This window comes from Pseudoliparis swirei, chromosome 21, assembly GCF_029220125.1.
Source record: "Pseudoliparis swirei isolate HS2019 ecotype Mariana Trench chromosome 21, NWPU_hadal_v1, whole genome shotgun sequence".
Lineage (NCBI taxonomy): Eukaryota > Metazoa > Chordata > Actinopteri > Perciformes > Liparidae > Pseudoliparis > Pseudoliparis swirei.
Genome location: NC_079408.1, coordinates 8,471,184 through 8,489,567, shown reverse-complemented (window position 1 = coordinate 8,489,567; position 18,384 = coordinate 8,471,184). Strand labels below are relative to the sequence as shown.

The following is an 18,384-nucleotide window of genomic DNA, read 5'->3' as shown; positions in this document are numbered from 1 at the left end:
TCAAAAACTGCATTCAATATAATCTAAGCATGTTGCTACTCTCAACACAGTGGTATAAGACGACAATCAGGAGGATACATATTACAGATTTCATTAATAACAACTGATCGAAATCAAATTGGCTGGTCTCTGAGAAGTCTTGGGATTAAAAAAATTGTGTAAATGTCCCAACACTCAACACTAAAACAGCTAAAAGAGGAAGTTACTTCTCTATTTTGAAGTCTATAATACATTGAGCCAACAAGTCTATAACTCTTCTTTCTCCTACCTGGCAGAGTCCGCTGATACACATGTCCAAGGACTCGGTGTAACAGCGAGTCCCGTCCAGCACCTTGGGCGCCAGCTCCACCACGAGGCCCAAGCCCTTGGCTTTGCACTTGAGAGCGCAGGGGTTGTCCGGGTCATTGTACACGGGCAGCCACTCATGGTACTGACCCTGGTATCGCACGTCTGCATGAGCAGAACACTGCTGGGCACGGAAATCGCCTGCATCTGGAGGGCAATCCTGAGGGTCAGAAAAATATTTAGCCATATTTCTACAATTAACGCAAAAAACGCGTAAAATTGTGCGGTGGAGGGTTTGTTGATACTGAACATTGTGATCCTCAGATTAATTTCCAGCTGAACTCGTGCCCCCCGCCCCAACTTCTCACTTACTCTTGAGCAACATTAGTAACGTTAGTCATATTTGCACGGTTCCACCACATAATTTGCAATCACAATTCGCTCGGTTTAATTTAAATAACAAAACAATTGAAAGCTCCACTGACATCCATTACATAAAGATGAGCTTGCCGAACTTACCACATTACTGCATGTGCGATATTTGATATTCTGCCCTTCACAAGTCCTGCGGAAGAATACAAAAATGAACATGTCGGTGAGCTGGAGAATGATAAAATAAACCACAATCTTGTTGCTGGTGTTCCAACCATTTACTCTCATTGTTTTTTTTATAATTGCAGAGCAGCGATTAGAATTTTTAGGGCAAATCCAAGAAAAAAATTCACACAAACAATTGGGCATAAACACAAGGGCGTATGTTTGGTTTTAGGGCGGGGGGGGGGGCATGATGAGGGGAAAAAGTGTTTATTCTTCTTGATTGATTTCAAATTAGCATAGCCGACCTTTAAAGGGAATGAGGAACTTGGCCCGGCGGTAAGGGTATAAAACATTTACCCCTGTCTCATCATGTAACGCCCTCCTCTGTGTCTCCGTCTTGATTGTTTCATTCCCTTCACCTGCCCTCAGCCACACGTCTGTCTCCTTGATTGGTTAATTCCCTTCACCTGCTCTCAGACACTCCTGTCTCCCTGATTGTCTCATGCCGTACACCTGTGTTTTTCCTCCTATATATTGTGCCAGTCTTTCCCGTGTCGCCTGTCGGTTTGTTGTTTTCTCTCAGTCTCGTAAGGTCTCTGTTTCGACGTCTCACTCCCAGACTTTGTTCGCATGGTGATTCCTAATGTTTGTTGTCGTTGCTTTACAAACCAGCAGTACTGCTCGTACAGTAGTAAAGCAGACTCGGTTGGGTCCTTGGAGCTGCCTCTGCTGAACAGATTGGAGCAGTTTGAATCAAGACTCTACTTGACAGTCTGCAGTGTCTTTGCTCCAATTATAGAGCTGACCACTTATCGAAAATTAGGATTCCTTTGTGCTTTGATGCTGGGTGATGTAAACTATTGATGGTGGCTATGATAGGCCAATTATTCAAGACCCCATCAGGAGCTAATCAAAGAATACTCTTTTGAGTTTTGGAACTTAAGAGGAATTCCAGTGTCGTCGGCCATTAGTTTATCTGGAATCATGATTGGAGGCAACATCGCGGAGTTTGAACTCACGGATGAACGCGGGCTTCAGGACTTTTACAATATTATTCCAGAGAGCCGAAAGATTGGATGTGAAGTGCGTGGCACATTAGACCCTGTGACGTACCCAGACAGTTCCTTCTGCCAAGCCAAACAGGTCATAGGGCTTGAACCCAAACAAGAGACTTTCAAAGACCAAGAGTTGAAAGACAGGTACCAAAGATCTGGATCAGTGGGCCGAATATTATATAGACTTTATGTGCCAAAAAGAGCCAACGTGAATTCAATTAATTTCCCTTTTCATTTCCCAAGGCGGCAGACGTAGGGCTGGGGCTGCACATGCATCATAGCGTCATCGTAGGTTAGGGAAAAACCAGTAGAGCACACAACACGTAACTCACAGACTACGACCCTGCCCTTTACTGCCAAATAAGCACAAAAGACAGTACAGTAAAGAGAGTTTGCTCATCAGTTACGACTATCGTGCAGGAACTAAAATCAGTTGTTACCATGAAACTTCATAAAACATTGGATATGCATTAAAATAATAATGTCCATATACATGTCGTCCACTCTTCTTGATGGATTGAAAGTAATTGCAACCAGCGCTCCATACATTTTGTTATATTATTGAGCAAGTGGGCACATTAAATTATGGAGAAGTTAATGGCTGAAATACGCTCTGACTATGAGCTCTGCTCTTGATCAATTTAGGAAATTGAGAGCAGTCAGGCCATCGAAGAAAGGTACATCAAGTTGAGAAAGAACATAACAGGGGACTACTTTGTTCCTTTGTGGACTAGTCAGTCAGTCCAACTGTTTAGTCCACAATGAGATGTCTCGGCGATTATTGGCCCAGATTTGAATGAAATGTGGATCATATGATCATGGTTTCCAGAGGATGAATCCTAAGGTCTCTAATTCTCTGCATTTTCATCTCGCATCACCAGCACAACAATGTTTTCACTTATCCAGTCAAATATCTCCACATTCACAAGATGGATTGGGACAAAATTTCATATGGAAATTCCAGGATCTCAGAGGACGTATCTTAGTGATGAACCGACTTAGTAGAGCTGACATATCTCAAGAGGTGATAAGATGGAAGGAAAATTGGAACAGACTACTTCTGAATTTTTAAATCTAAACTAAATTTGGATTTTTGTTGTTGATTCTGACATGGACTCGGTGTCATTGACACAGGGTGGTCCCATATTCCGTGGAGTAAGAGACATAATCAAGGTGCCAGGCCCAAGTTAATGAGAGCCACTTAATTAGTCATTGCCTTGGAGAAAATTCACTTCTAACTACCACGTCTTTAAACACAACTTTGCCGTGGCTTTGGCGAAACTCCAAAATGCCGCAGTCATTTAATGGCACAGCCTGTAATTTCAGCAAGTCAGTGGCCCAATTAAGAATAAAAAAACATCTTTATCAGCCGCGAGAAGTTATTTACAACTCCACTTCACTTTCTGATCCTCGTCTCTGTGCTGGACTGCTTATCTGTATTCCCTGATGATGGAAGGTTATCAATGGGGTTCATGACTATTTCAATTATTTATTTTATCAAAATGAAGTCAAGGCTGGCCTCTTTTTCTAAAAATAAATAACAGAAAAAACTCACCGCGTTTCTGCCAACCACAAGCCTCGTAAAAAATTGAGTAGCGCTTTCTCTTGCCACGACACCCAATCCATATGTCCACACATGCTTCAAATGCTGTGTTGAATAATGGAGATTGTGATCAAGTGAAGGGACTAATGAGGGCCGGGGCGATCTGTGTTTAGTCTGTATTCTCCATGTGCCCTTTGGGGAGATTGTCTAACTTTTGTGCGTTTCTGTATTAGCAACATGGCCGTGTGTGTGTGTTTAAGTGGTTTGAAGGGTGTTGCAGGCCCGTTTCAAGCCCTGTCTTTCCAAAGAGAGACACACACACACACACACACACACACACAGGGGGCCTTGTGCTGCGCTTTTTAATGACACCGTTTGATCTGCCACCGGGCTCCAGGCTCCTGCTCTCTCGTTCCCAAGCAACAGCAGGCTGAGGTGGGACGAGGTTGGACGGAGAGTCTCGACGTTTCCCAGAGAACCTCCGACATTCTTGCTACCGCCAAAGGACGTACACGTTTGTAAACAGACCCGACTGGACTTGAGCATGTATGTCTACACACAAAAACAGGGCCTACAAGCCATATGGAGCTTCAAACCCCAAACACCTCTTAACAAGTCAATTGCTTTTACAGTCAGTAGCATTCGAAGGTGGGCCTGACCACAAAACTCTGGGCAAGCAGAGAGAAATTGCCTGCTGCTGATATCATTAAATGAACGCCTCAAAAAGCCATAGACCTCAATGTTTACAGTGCAGCACGTGGGGGGGTCTGGCACTTTGAGGGTTTGACAGCCTTGTGCGTTTCAGCCGGGCTTCAGACAGATTCATGGTTATTCAGAGTAAATCTCGATTGTGACCTCATGTATGATCTGCCCTGTTTTGTCAGTGTGACAGTTGTAATGTTTTATGACCTCACTGGCTGCTCGTATGGCTCGCCACCACCACCACCACCACGAAGCCCCATACAGTGAAACAGAGGTGACTTTGGCAGCCACGCTTCCTAGCTACCTTTGGTGGGAGCGCAATACATTCGGGGAACTGTGAAATAGAGGAATGCAGTGAAGTCACCCTGCAGTTATGTCCCAGTCTATAAATGTGACAACATTGCTATGGAAAACATACCCTCTCATTCCATCTTTCTCCTATTTTTCTCCTCAAATCCATCTGTAATTGACCACTTTGCCCGGTACACTTGGCCTCGAGCTTTAATCTTGAAGCCCACAGGTTTAGCTTGAAGCCTAACCAACCGGGTGACTTTGGCAACAGGATGAAAGGACCGAGAGGTCCAGAGTGCAAGTTACAGTTCGCCCGAGACTTAAGCCCAGATGATGAGCAGTGGGAATCTAACCGATGTGGGTGCATTGCTAGCAGAGCCCAAAGTCCATCACCGAGAGCAGTTATTAAAAGTGACCATGTACTTTGTTAAGGGACATCGATTGTTATGTTTACATTTGTTGAGAGATATTACCAAAAATCTGAATCCTATTATTCAGGCTCATATAGCCGTCTAGACCGTTTTCAGAGGTGGATAGGCAAGTGATCTGAATTGACCCCTGAGGGATATTTAACATTCACGTGAATTTTGAGCACTTCCATTCCAGCCCATGGGAATGGCTTGGTGGGATTTACTCGCCCTATTAGGGATGCTGTCTGGATTTATTTAGCAGAACGACCATGAGCAACAGAAAAAGAGCCCCGACCCCCTTTCTACTTCCCACACTTCTTACAGCCATGATATGGCACTTTAATGGAAACCAGTCCGACACCAGTCAGGATTTGGATCTTTAAAAGAGGAGATTACCCCAGATAGTGTTTGAACACACACTCATAAATTGTCCATGTGATGTTTCCATTTATCTGAAGGTCAGCAAGGTTCTATCTTGAAATTAATTATTTTCAATTTACTGCATATCCTCCTGTCCTGTAATTTAAGCGTCTCATGAGTCTAAGACATCGCGTCATTCTTTGAGTACTGCACTCGTAAATGTCAATGTGTTTTCTACGTCTCTGGTTTTAATAATAGCATTTTTTTGTGGAAGACAATTAGAAATGTTACCATTTTTGGAGAATCACTGAGAATTCAAAGAAATGCATCAGAACTTGGCCATCATTTCCATGCAGCACCCCCATCTCAAATATGTTGTACTGTATGTTGCACTGTGGAAAAACATGAGCAGAACCCACAGTGTGGCCCACCGTATCGTCACACAGAGTTAGCACCCGTCTTTAGGGGGAGAAGTGGCTGATAGGCGGCCTTACTTGGAACTGAGGCATCGTCTGAGGGAGTACGAGGCGCCTCCTCCACAGGTCCGGGAGCATTCACTCCACGAGCCCCAGGCGTCCCACAGAGTGTCTCTGTCCTCCTCTGACCGGGCCGTCCGCGAGCTCTACACACCGGGAGGGAAGACGAGAGTTGAGCAGAAGTGAAGGATGAAGTGAGGAGTTGGTACACATGAGTGATCTGTCACGCACACCCGCAATTTCCAGTCCATCCATTCAAACCAATGCTACGTTTTCTTTATGTTAAATCGTTTGTCTCCATTTCTGCCAAGACCTAACCAAACATTACAACATCATAAAACTGACTTATGCTCTCCTCCCTTTTGCAATAGGAGCAACCTGAATGCATAATCCTCAGCCATATGACTTGTGGCCTCTTTTGTTTCAATAGATTGTTTTGCAGAGCACAAAAATAAAAGACAAAACGGAGAGTTGAGAACCTGAACTGAAGTTCGGGAGCGGCTGAAAAATGAAACGCAAGTGCATGTGACGGGACGAGAGAGACGGCACGGGGAAGTAAGCAAAAGCTCTCAACTTTGTACTCTTTGAATATCTCAAATGTCTGAGTCATCTTTAGATCATAAACCGTTAGTCCTCTCTTAAACTCCATGCCTCACGTGTGTGCGTCTGTTAATTGCATCCTGCTGTATTTGGCCATCGAGGTACGGATATTACTGCGTGATCCAAAGTCAATATTATGAGAAGATGAATCTTGCGACTGCAAGGACAATGTGCATCTGAGATGTAAAGTGACAGCCAAGAAGTAAAGTTCTCCTCACCTCTCTATATTACACTTCCATTCCTCTTTGCCCTCCAAGGCCTTTTGTATTTTTAGATTATATTTGACTGGGTGGACTCACCGAGACAAGGAGTTTATTTGTGAGGCTGGCACTGGCATTTGATGCGTTACACTTCTTTGTCTTGGCTTTACTCCGCAGCTCTGACTGCATGAAGGTAGAGAGCTACACTATCGGCTCAGATTGTATAAATAGAAAAATTGATTGCTTTTGTTTTCTAGAATACACTTTGGCTCTGTGGAGTTAATCCACTCAAAAGCAGCCAGAGACAACAGGTACAATGTACCTGTTGAATGGATGAAAACCTGGGGAAAATAATATGCCATTCAACAGAGGCTTTAATGGCAATGAAAAGGAATAGATGGATGTGAGAAGAAATTATAATTTTTCCACAATGACCAGAAAACCAGAGGACTTTCTGGTGTTTGTGAAGCATGAAATAATATTTGAAGATTGCAGATATGCAGCTTTAGTGGGCTGTCGACAGCCTCCCACCACGGGGTCTTTACGCCACCACAAACGGCCGCTTGAGCTGGAACATCCCGCAGAGCTTTTGATTTAGAAATCCCAAATCCTGCAGATTAGGATTGAAATGTGAGGCACAACAAGCCCCCTGTCCCCGAACACACTGAATAAAGCAGGAACTATGCGAACGTTCGGTGTAACACCTGCTCGTTATGCCCAGTGAGCCGACAAACGGTTTACAGTGAATGTCTTGAGATTCGAGAGGAAAAACTCAGATTACGCCAAGTTATTTTGACCTGTTCGGCCCCCTTTTCCCCCCCAACAGCGTGGCGTTGTGCCTCGTCTGCAAACATGAATGGATCTCGCAGAGGAAAGTAGATACGAGGTTATAACACTGCCGTGATTATTTTCTTTGGGTCGCGGTAGCAAAAGAAGCCATGCTGTGGAGCCGGGTGGCGGGCTCACACTATTAAAGGTGCGTGGGGACTGATATAAATGGCTGTCGGTGCTGATGACGCCTGAGGAACAGCAGAGGGGAACGGCGAGACCTAAACACGCAGCCAATGGAGCATGCGGCCAAACATATCGACAATGGCACCACTTTCTGCGCGGGCCAACTCTTCCAATGTTTGGATCCACAGTAAATAAACACAGGCTGTGCTCTGGGCAGCCGCTTAGCACACCACCTCAATTCTCCTTTGAAAAGCAATCAGTGAATTTTACACTCAATTACGGCTGGGAGCTGTGTGTTGCAAAGCCAAGAGAGCCGGAGGCAAAACGAGGCTGGGGAAGAAAGAGGAGGTGGACGGAGGGCCGGAGGAATGGAGATGAGGAGGTTGTTTGGCTGGCTGTGCCGCCATTGTCCTCTGTGGAGGCGGAGGAACACAAGGCTCCGCAAGTCGGACGGCCGTCCTGCTGGGATTTGGATCCAATCATCCAAAGGCTCGTATATCTATTTGGAGCCCTCCATCACTGCACGTCCCGCCTCTCCCGCTCGGATCCCTCCAGGGTTTTAGTTGCACCAATTTACACAACAAAGCGTTCGGACACGCTCTGGCTCTTTCACGGCCGAGAAAAAGTGAGCGAATCGAATGACCACAACGCCCCTGTGGCTGTCACCCATTTAATGTTTTCACATCGAGTGGAGGAGAGAAAAGGAGCACACGATAAAAGACGAGTGATCTCTATATTCTGTTATTCTGATGGACAGATTCTATTTAAGTCACCTGTCAGCAGCTGCGACTTAGGGCATTTTCCCTTGAAGATGGAAAACTCCTCGACAGGGGAAAGAAACCAGACTCTGGTTCCTCTTTCACAGACTGTGTCAATAAGCATACGATGGCTTATTTCAGTCGGCAAGACATACGATATTTGCACATCTGTTGAATCCCTTGTCGTCTGATCCGCGCTGCACGGCACTGTACTTACCGCCATGCCGCAAGAAAAGCAGTCGCTCTAGTGTACAGAAACGGGGAGGAGTAACCTCGGATAAACAGCATGGCAAGTCAACTGCCGTGCCTCGGTTTGAAAACACAGAGGAGGCGTGAGGACTTTTAAGCAGCCGGAGAAAATAAGACGCGTCGGGTCACGCTCGCTGCCTCGTTAAAGACGCTGCCGAGAGGATCTGAAGGGTGCATTGCTACCGCAGATATAGAATGCATGCACACACACAGCAATCTAGTAGAACACGCGCTTTCCGAATGCGTTGCTTTACGTGAGAAGACTTAACGGGCTTCAAAGACACACATATCAGAAAACGTCTATTTAAAAGAGTTCAATGAACATTTAGAAAAAAAAGCAAACACTACAGTACCAGGATGAGAAGAGCTGTCACCAGGAGCTTGCAAGAGAAAATGTCTTGCTCCATGCCTTCTCAGAGAGCGCGAGTCACTCACTCCAGTTGTGAGTGTGTTTTAGTTTGAATGTAGACGTGTGTGATGCCCTCCTCCTGTACGTCTGCCTGCCGTTTCCTCTCTGACTTGCTCCTGTTCTTCCTCAGGAATAAGGGGAGGGAAGGAGGACTCGGGGTGTGCGTGCATGTGGGGGGAGTAATCGGGGGGGAGACCCTACGAGTCGTTCAGGTCTGGCACACTAGCCAATCAATAAATGGGCCTCAGTCAAGCGTGCTCGTTCAAACAAGGAACTGGGCCAGCTGCAAGTTCACAACTTCACACGTGTGTGTGTGTGTGTGTGTGTGTGTGTGTGTGTGTGTGTGTGTGTGTGTGTGTGTGTGTGTGTGTGTGTGTGTGTGTGTGGCTCCGCGCGCCATGGAGTCAGAATAATGGCAGACAGACAACAATTGAATAACCAACCTTTTGATTCTTTCCATTTCTTTGTCTGATATCTCAGATTTCTTCCTCTTGGATCCCTTTTTTCCCCTCCCTGCTTGCCTTTCTCTCATTTTATTGCGCTCATGCCGCTGTTTCTCATTTCTTTTTAGTTCTGGACGCCGTTGCTCAGTCTACTGTCGGCACTGTGTTTTTGGAAATGTCCAAAAAAATCTCAGTCACGCAGAGCAAGATGATCTGCAAGCGCGTTTTGGGGCGTGGGTTTGACGATGTCGTTCTATGATTATCTTGAGAAGAAAGACTTAAATGTATACATTTATGCTGACTCCAAACACACACACACACACACCTTAACACATCTCCCACGACATGTTTAGGAACATTTCTGCCTCATGTTTTGCTTTCCAAGTCGTTGCATGTAAATCAGATGACAGAGTCCGGTCACTGAAGCTATCGGAGAGACTTCTCAGCCATGGTGACTTTTTTTCTATTTCTTTATGAGCCAGAGGTCTACTTCAATAGAGCCTTTCATAACATCTGGCAGTCATAGCCGGTGAACATTTGCACTGTGGAGGTGGGGAACAAGCCAGGTGTCCCCTGGAGGGACAATACCTCTGGTTATAGAGAAAAGCAAGATGGACAGCTCTTGGCGCAGAGGGAATATATACGATACGCTGAGTAACTTTCCAGTTGTGCCTTTCCAAATGGCGAGGCGCAAAAACAAAAAAAGGCTGAAAGAGAAAGTTAAAAAACATATAGAGCAGTTGCCGTCGATGCCAACCCCCAAAGGTGCAACCTTGATGTGACAAGGTAGCGGGCTATCATGGAGGAATTCAACCGTGAGGTTCCAAAGACAATAAAAACCCTGTGCCCTTCGAATCAAGGTTTCAAATGCTCCTCCAATCAAGCGGCGAATCAAAAACCACATAATTGGAATCAATTTAAGGCCGCGAGAAATGTGCAGCCCTCGAGAGCAAATAGTCAGCAAACCTAATCACAACATCGGAGCGGATGTTCTCGACACTTCACCAGTATACACACACACACACACACACACACACATTTTCACTTCAACACAGCAAACCAGTCTTGAAGTCTTAACTTTGTACTAACAGTATGGGACTTGGTCGATGGGGATGGCTTTACATTCTGCAAATTGGGGAATACACACACACACACACACACTTAACACCGGTGCCCGTTTTCATAGGGTCTACACAGAAATCATATCTCCTTGCACCCTTAATCCATAACCTTCTCATATTTGCTTTCAGAAGAAACCCTTCTCAGATTTGCAAATGTGTGACTACAGAAAAATAAACCGTGGCATCGATGATGTGCCCAGAGTTTCAAACCAAACACCCGAGGAGGAAATTAAAGTGTTTGACTGACACCAACTTGGAGCCAGTTCTCTACCACAACATTGCTGGAGGTGTCTCCTCACAGTTTAAACAATAATCAATGGAGACGACGAGGTGAGAAAAAACCCCGATTTAGTGCATTGTTATTTTACACACGGGCAGGCGTGAGTATTCGGTTGCACGAGAGAAGCATGCGGGTGGTTCAGGAGATCTGATTGTCCAGATGAGACGCTCTCACACACTGTTTGTGGAGAGGTGGCCATCGTTTCAATCGGATATGATAACATTGTACTCCCTTAAGTAATCGCTGCAATCTGGGAACATGGGAAAATCACTTCAACAAAGTCCAACAGGCCAATAAAGCTTCCAAAGACTCTCTAGTGGGGAATTGAACCTGAGGCAAAGGTTGCGTGACATCGTGAGGGAGCCGAGGTAGCACTAGTGCGAGTGGGCTAACCCCGCTAGCATTTTTTTTCTTCAGTTGACCACTTTTGAATGTTGTTTTACATGATTTTACTGTTTAAAAAAAAGTAATAATGGGTACATTTTAATATTAGCTGATAATTGAAAATGATGTTGGTCGTGTTTTTACGAGATTCCTCCGCAGACACCGAACAGAGCCAATGAAAGTCTTTCTCAGAGTGACACATTAAATAATTGGAGGTCATAAAACAGCTGTAATACATACATTGTAATGTTTTTATTGAAGAAAAAAAAAAGTTAAATATGTTAAAGGTTACGTTCGCTTTGATTACGTTTCTATCACAGCGATAAGTTACTGGAACTGTAAAACCTTCATATTTGACCGGCTGCTCATGTTTCTTGGCCCATCTGACTGTCATGTCGTCATCTTACCAACATTGCTCACTCACAGTGGGGTAGAAATACGCTAGAAGAGGTCTCTCGTGCATTATAACATATAATATAAACAGGCAATGATTTTTATAGGCAGAAGTTCAACGGATCCTTTCCTCTCCTATGTGAAGGAATGAAGAGTCAAATTAAAAGATTGCGATATCATGGGGATGACTTGAGTTAACAATCCCAGAGTTCCCCGAAAGAGACAAATGAAGCTAAAGTTCCCAGGAATCCACATTAAGTTACACTCAACCCAAACCCTCGACTCCCCCGAGGAGAATTAAACGGTTCAGCTGGGACAAATGGTGTAGCCTCCCACCACCCTCACCAACGGCGTATGTGCTCCAGGCATGATTTACACCAAAGCCATTGTTTAAAAGGCTTTCTGGGCCACAGTATAAAATGTTTTACCAGGACAGCGATTTTACGACTTGCAGCTGAAAGTCAACCACACTTCCCCATCCCCCCCAAACCAGAGGATTAAAATAAAGATGTAATTCCCTGACAATCAGATAAATCCAATTTAAGCCAGATGGGAGGTGAGCTGCAAAAGCAACTCAAAGTAAGCAGTAGCACAGATAAAACATCTGCTTTAAAAATACTCCCTAAATATAGATTTATTCTTCTTTGTCGATAATGATTCGCATTAGGGCGTTTCTTCCTTTTTTCTTTTTTACGGACTGCTTGATCGCGATTATTTACGATTATTTAGGACTTGATGTGGAGCGCGGTGATATCACTACAAGTGATGTGAGCAATATTTGGTTTCAGTATTTGGTGGTAATCTGAAGATGACAGATTTAAGGAGCCATAAACACATCTTCTGAGGATTCTGTATCATGGCCGAGGGGGAAGGAGGAACAGCGCTGCAAGCAAGGTCATTCTAGGGATACATAATGCGCTCGAGGGAACGACAAACTTGGCCTTTAACGGACCGATCTCTCCAGACCTTCTGACTGTTACTCCCTGTGGCCCCGCAGAGGAAGGCATTTGTTCTGCCTGGATACTGGTCCCACAACCTTTTACAGCATGAATGAAAACAAAATGATTTGTTTCTCACAATAGCAGCTGCATGGTAGGGATCTTGTCCGCTTGCGTATAGGCTCGGAAAATCCGGCGACGTTGTATTGGATGGCTCCCAGATGGTAGTTTCAACATTTAAAATGGTGAATATATCTTACGACTGCTATTTAAACGGGACACATTATATACAGCCAGGTTGACAATGGCATTAGTATGTTGTAAATCAATTGAATCCATCTCTAAATTATGTTTTGAACAGAGTTTTGTATGAGCTATAACCCATCTGCTTCCTTTATCAGGTTGGAGAATCTAAAGCAACAACATCATTATGCAAGGGTGTCCAGTAATACAGCATGTTGGTACCTTTTGACTAAATGCATGTCAACTGTACAGAATTCATTGAAATCCTCCTCCACTTGATGTTTCCGTGGAGGACCAACTGATCGACTGTATATTGTAAATCAATTGGCTCATAGGAATGAGTGATTTCTTTCTCAGCAAGAGGGTAATAAGAGACACATCTGCTTAATCCAAAAGTTAACAGAAAATATACCTTCAATATATATTTTCTATCATTTACTGTACATTTATAGTGACATTTTGAATAAGCCAGTAACCACAATCTGATCCCACCTGAGCAAGCCTGTTAAACTCCCACAACGCAGAGGAGGAATGGGGCACATAACTAAGAATTAGCAGTGACATTTACTGCTTCCTGCTACGGCGTCCATAGGTTCTCAGCACCAAGCTTTTCCCATTCGCACATCCAGGAGAGCTCATATGTTTTAGCAGCTTTCTAGTGATCAAAAAGGTAACTCCCTCAGGGTCCCACTTCACCGACAGTCCCCCACTAATGCCCCTCTCTTTAACCCAGCCACGGACACTGTGGCGTTTTAAAGAGGGTTTGACAGGTGGGGACGGGTATAAATTAGCTATTTTCAAGTCGCTGGAGTTGACTCAACCGGCCCGCCAAGGTGGGCTGGAGGGAAATGGGGAGCGTGGGACCTGCGTCCAGATCTGGGCAGACACTAAGCACCACGGCTTATTTATGGACTCCTAGCCGGCATCAAGCTTGACTGATCCCCTGTGTTTCCCAATGGAGACCATATTGCCATGTCATCTGGATTGTATAGCCTTTCACGACAGTCTTCTGACTCCGCACTTCCTTTTCTAAAAACGCAAATCAATAAAACCCGCTGACTTTAAAGTACATGACTCATTTTTTGGTCAAGAGGGGTGGCTCGGAGTGATCAACCAACAGATCATTATCACCATGCTATAAACAACCTTCAGTCAATTGCCTCGTCGTGGCCAACAGTTGGCAAGTAGCGAGTAAAAGCTGAGGAGCTAACGAACAAATATTCCCCTCAGGAGTTGGTGAAGACCAACGCCGGGCTAATAATCTCAAGAAATACATCTCCAAATGAAAGGCAGCTAACAGTCTGCGGTGACTTTAAATAGCTGTTTGCTACTATGTTAGAGATAACAATATAACACCAGAACTACAAAAAAGATGATAGCATGTACTCTAGTTGGTTGCGCTGCCCTCATGAGGACAAACGAATACGAATGCAGCTTTAACTTTCCTAAATCTTTTTTTTTTAATCCCCAAATTTACAAAAATCACATAGTGTCCAACTATAAATTAAACATGGATTCTGAATTTCTGCCGATTGACTTCCCATAAAACGTGCCAGCACCAGATATTAGATTATCTATTAAAATAACTGAACATGTGTTACTTCTTTTCCATCGTCAACACAGCTGAACGAACAACATGCCTGCGCGGCCTCTCTCTCTCCTGGTCGTGCGAAACAGACCCGAAGACATCACTGCTCCATCTGGGGCTGTTCACATCTGACACGCACCCTGGACATGTCATCTCTTTCCCCCTAAAACTCCTTCCTGTCTGAGTGACTAACTTGTGTTGGTTTCCTCATGCATGTCAACATAAATTACTCTAAAGTTACTAGTGTGCTCTTGAACTGCGCTTCTATCTGGTGACATCATGCTACAAGTCAGTGGCCGCAGCGGTTAGAACCAAAAGCACAGGGTGCGTTTTTTGGGTCCTTTATTATTTATCGACATTGTGTTATTCTTTCCTGAACAAACACACATATGGGCAACAACAAATACATATGATTTGTTGTGTGTGTACAATACAATACACAATACAACAGTTTAAAAAAGCTCTCTGGCTCCTCTGAACATGAATTTATGGTTCTACTTAAAGAAAAGGAGCACTAAGTTTGCTTTCCATGGTAGTTTAGAAGTAGTTTCAAGGACTTTTGACATGTTAAACCCCGGACAGCTTGTTCAGAAGGCTGTGTGGGAAATTGTGTGCCATGATGAATAAATATTGCAGCCATGTGCGGTAATCAACGCCGTGAAACCGAAGATATTTGGCTGCAATAGGCTCCGTCTGGATTGCGGAAATGTAAATATGACATCCACGGTCATGTCAGGATCCACAGAAAGTTAGAAAAGATAGAAAGGAGAAAGGGGAAATGATTAAATGGTTAAAATGGAAAACCTAGATGTATAATAAATACTCCAAAACACGGGGGATGTTGTAATTATCGACTTGAAACAGCTAATTGGAGATTATATCATAATGTGGAGAGACTTTACTAATTACTGCATACATGCGAGGAGAGTCAAGAGAACCGAGGTTCAAAGCTGTAAAACGCCCCTTCTGGATCTGCAGACATGAAACAGGTCCTCTTGTTAACCTCGTCCATAATTGGGAAAGGAGACAACAGTTCCATTTTCAGAGCAGAGACACCGAGCAGCAACTCCAAATAAAACAAGGCACCTGGTTTGTGTCGGCTGCTTATTATTCGTGATGTGCAATTGTGTATTTACACTTGAAGAGAGTTGAGGATTTTTTTTTGCCACGGAGAAAGACGTGTCTGATCTCCTGTTTGTGCAGCTACGGTTTCGTTTTTTAACCCCAAAATTGAGTCGCATCAAAAACATGTGTCTTTCATTGTCGATAATGTATTATGTGTTGTCTTTGGCTCTGGTAACATCAGAGAAAGGGATGGTAATATGATAAAGGTGGTCAAGGAGGCTATAACCCTTGGAGCATCCTCTGATATCTGAATAATGATGCAATAACGAGCGGAGCAAAGGGGCGGGTGCACTTCGGTTCCTTGTTATGACCTATGCATGACCTACAAATATGGAAACGATTAAAGAAAAAGGATGACACCTCGAGCACATTGTTCCAATTCCCTTTGAGAAACAGAGACATCCACTGAATCTCTTATACAAATGCTATTGGGTTACATTTCTTAATCACTTAATCATTTCCTGATGAAGGCTCATCCCAGGCATAAACATGTTGGCTTTTATTTTTACTGTTAAAATACAAACTGGCCAGTTAAAAATGAGAGAAAACTGTCTTTGACCATCAGTCTGTTCTGATCGTCCTGATCACTGCATGTTCAAAGACGTAGTTCTACTGCACATCACGCTTTGTTGATCAACGACAATGACTTAAAAAATACGTTTGTGAGGAGCAGATTTGAAATTGTGTAAAACTGTCAATGAAAGAGTCTTTTGCGAATGTCGGAGTAAAGACTCAAAGCCGAAAAATGGGTGTGAAACTCAGCACTTAAAGTTCCCACACTGTATGTGACACTGAAGTAACACAAGTCTGAGGAAAAAAAGTGTGCCCTGATATGTGCACATATCTTATTAAGACATCTGAATACTGTTGCACATCAAAACACTTGAATACCTTCTTTACATGTTTGCAAATGTTGTCGTACAACCAGAAGATTTGAATGAACCTGATCATCAAGCACAAAACGCTATTGTACCGCATGCATTGGAAATAATTGAGCGATACCAAATCTAATGTGACAAAATAAATAATTATGGAAATTGTACTCCAAGCAGTGCATGAAAATGTATCATTAATTTATACTTATAAAAAAAAGTTTTAATGCCTGTGAGTAATGAAGTTATGAAACATAGTTATTATGGATATGTACAACTGATCCAATAATCCGAAGACAGTGCATTCTTTAACAAGAGGGTTGATGATATGGATTGAATATCTAATGGTACATTATTACAATCAAAGGGAGCTTTACACGGAGAGAAGAAACAAACCATAAACTCTTTTAAATAGAGATTTTAATTGAAATGTTGCCATCTTGTGATGGGAGAGGGCCAATTAAGAGTTTCATACATTGTACAATGATGAGTTATGAAAGCACAGCCAGGAACACATCTGCATGGTTTATAATCAACTCTAGTGAGCAGGAGAAGATTAGTGTTTGATCCAGCCTGATATGAAACATCTGCACAATCCAGCAGTGGTGAGATCAGTTGCTACACACTCTTTCCTCTCACAATAAATGAGAAGCAGTTTCTGAAAATACCCAGGTTCATTTTCTTCACAATGTAATTAACACACAAGCTTATAAACACTTGGACATAAATCCGTATGCTCCTTGTCCATAACTTGCCACGGGTGCTGGGAGTGCCGACAGCTCCTCCAAGCAGCCACACTTCGGCACATGCACTGGGCTTCGTCCTGCAGCAGAGAGGAAACCATCCATCAGCCGGCCACACTGATGCATTCCTCGCCCATGTGCTTCTGTAATCAGCCGAGGAGGCGCATCGCAGATGCAACCGAATTTCGGAAAGGCGCGCGGGGAGGATGACGTCATCTTTACGTTTAGAATGTGTGAAGTTGCGATGGATGCGTCACGCCGCCTTCGGCGCTCCTTTTCGGATGCACGGAACACGAGAGACGAGGAAGTGAATGAGAGACGGGTCCTGAATGACGTACTCAAAAAGAAATCGCACATAGTGACTCATCCGAACCATCCACGCTACCTTTTCGTCTGTATTTTCTCCCTTTTTAAGCCTCGCTCTCTTTTTCAGCGTCATTCCATCGGGTCTTCTTTTCTTTTTCCACCCGTCTTGGGTAAAATGTACTGGATAGTGGTTCAGCTCGGCCTGTCGGAACCTATTGAGCAGATTGCGGATCTATATGGAAAAGAGCACTCGCGCTGCCCTTCTTTTCCAAAAACCACTCGCATAACAAACACAAGGCGCCTACTAGAAGGTCAACAAGGAAATATGGCCCACGGGACACACATTACGGTTATTCAGCGAAGCCTCAAAATAAACACGACTCAAACACTCCTGCCCGACAGCGAAGAGGAGCTTTAAAGCTCCGCTCTTTGCCGTGGAACAAAAAACAAGACACGAGGCTGATGCAGCGACGCAAAGCCAAGTTTCAACTAACTCCCAGGAATCCAAGAAGTGTGACCACAAGATAATGGCTAACGAAAACAGCTGACATCACTGCTCCGTATGTAACCGGAGGCGAAACAGGAGCGCCATCCCGGCCAACTGAACGGCTAACAAAATGAGTGCTGCGTGGGGAACGCCGCGTCCTTCGATCAGAGGGTCGGCGGTTCGATGCCCGGCTCCGCTGGCCCATGTCGATGTGTCCTCGGGCAAGACGCTTGACCCCAAATTTGCTCCCGTCGCTGTGCCTATATGGTGTGTGTGAATGTGTGTTAATGTTAGTCCTGATGGGCAGGTGGCTCCTCCCATCAGTGTATATATAGTCAATATGGGTGAGAATGGGTGAATGATGTCATGTGGTATTAAAAGCGCTAAACAAGTACATTTACCATGTCTGACACAATTATCTGATTAATTTGTGAGTATTCCCACGTTATTGACATCATCGGTGTTTCAACCACGAGGTTGACGTGTGGACATCCCTGCCCGCCACTTAACGGTAGACAGTCAAAGTTAGCGACGAGCTGGTGAACATGTGGCAACATTTATCAGCTAAAAGGGTCGCATGGAGACCAGGAGCTAAAAGGAGAGTGGAAATTGGACTCAGGTGACTGGAAACA

The 18,384-nt window shown here is 44.2% G+C and overlaps 1 protein-coding gene across 5 annotated transcripts in view; it reads right to left on the bottom strand.

The window, feature by feature from the left end:
* LOC130211602 (ADAMTS-like protein 1) overlaps positions 1-18,384 on the bottom strand; it is an 86,996-nt gene that overhangs the window by 20,824 nt on the left and 47,788 nt on the right. For 4 of the 5 annotated variants that reach the window (XR_008835106.1, XM_056442453.1, XM_056442454.1 and 1 more), the window contains exons 3-5: positions 5,678-5,805; positions 805-850; positions 269-505 (exon numbers count right to left, since the gene is read on the bottom strand). Coding sequence is in view for 4 of the 5 variants with exons in the window: in XM_056442453.1 (XP_056298428.1) it covers positions 269-505; positions 805-850; positions 5,678-5,805 (411 nt within the window). In the remaining variant the exon portion in view is untranslated. Of the gene's footprint in view, positions 1-268; positions 506-804; positions 851-5,677; positions 5,806-8,773; positions 8,866-18,384 lie in introns of those variants that run through there. The other variant, XM_056442455.1, reaches the window with a different exon arrangement.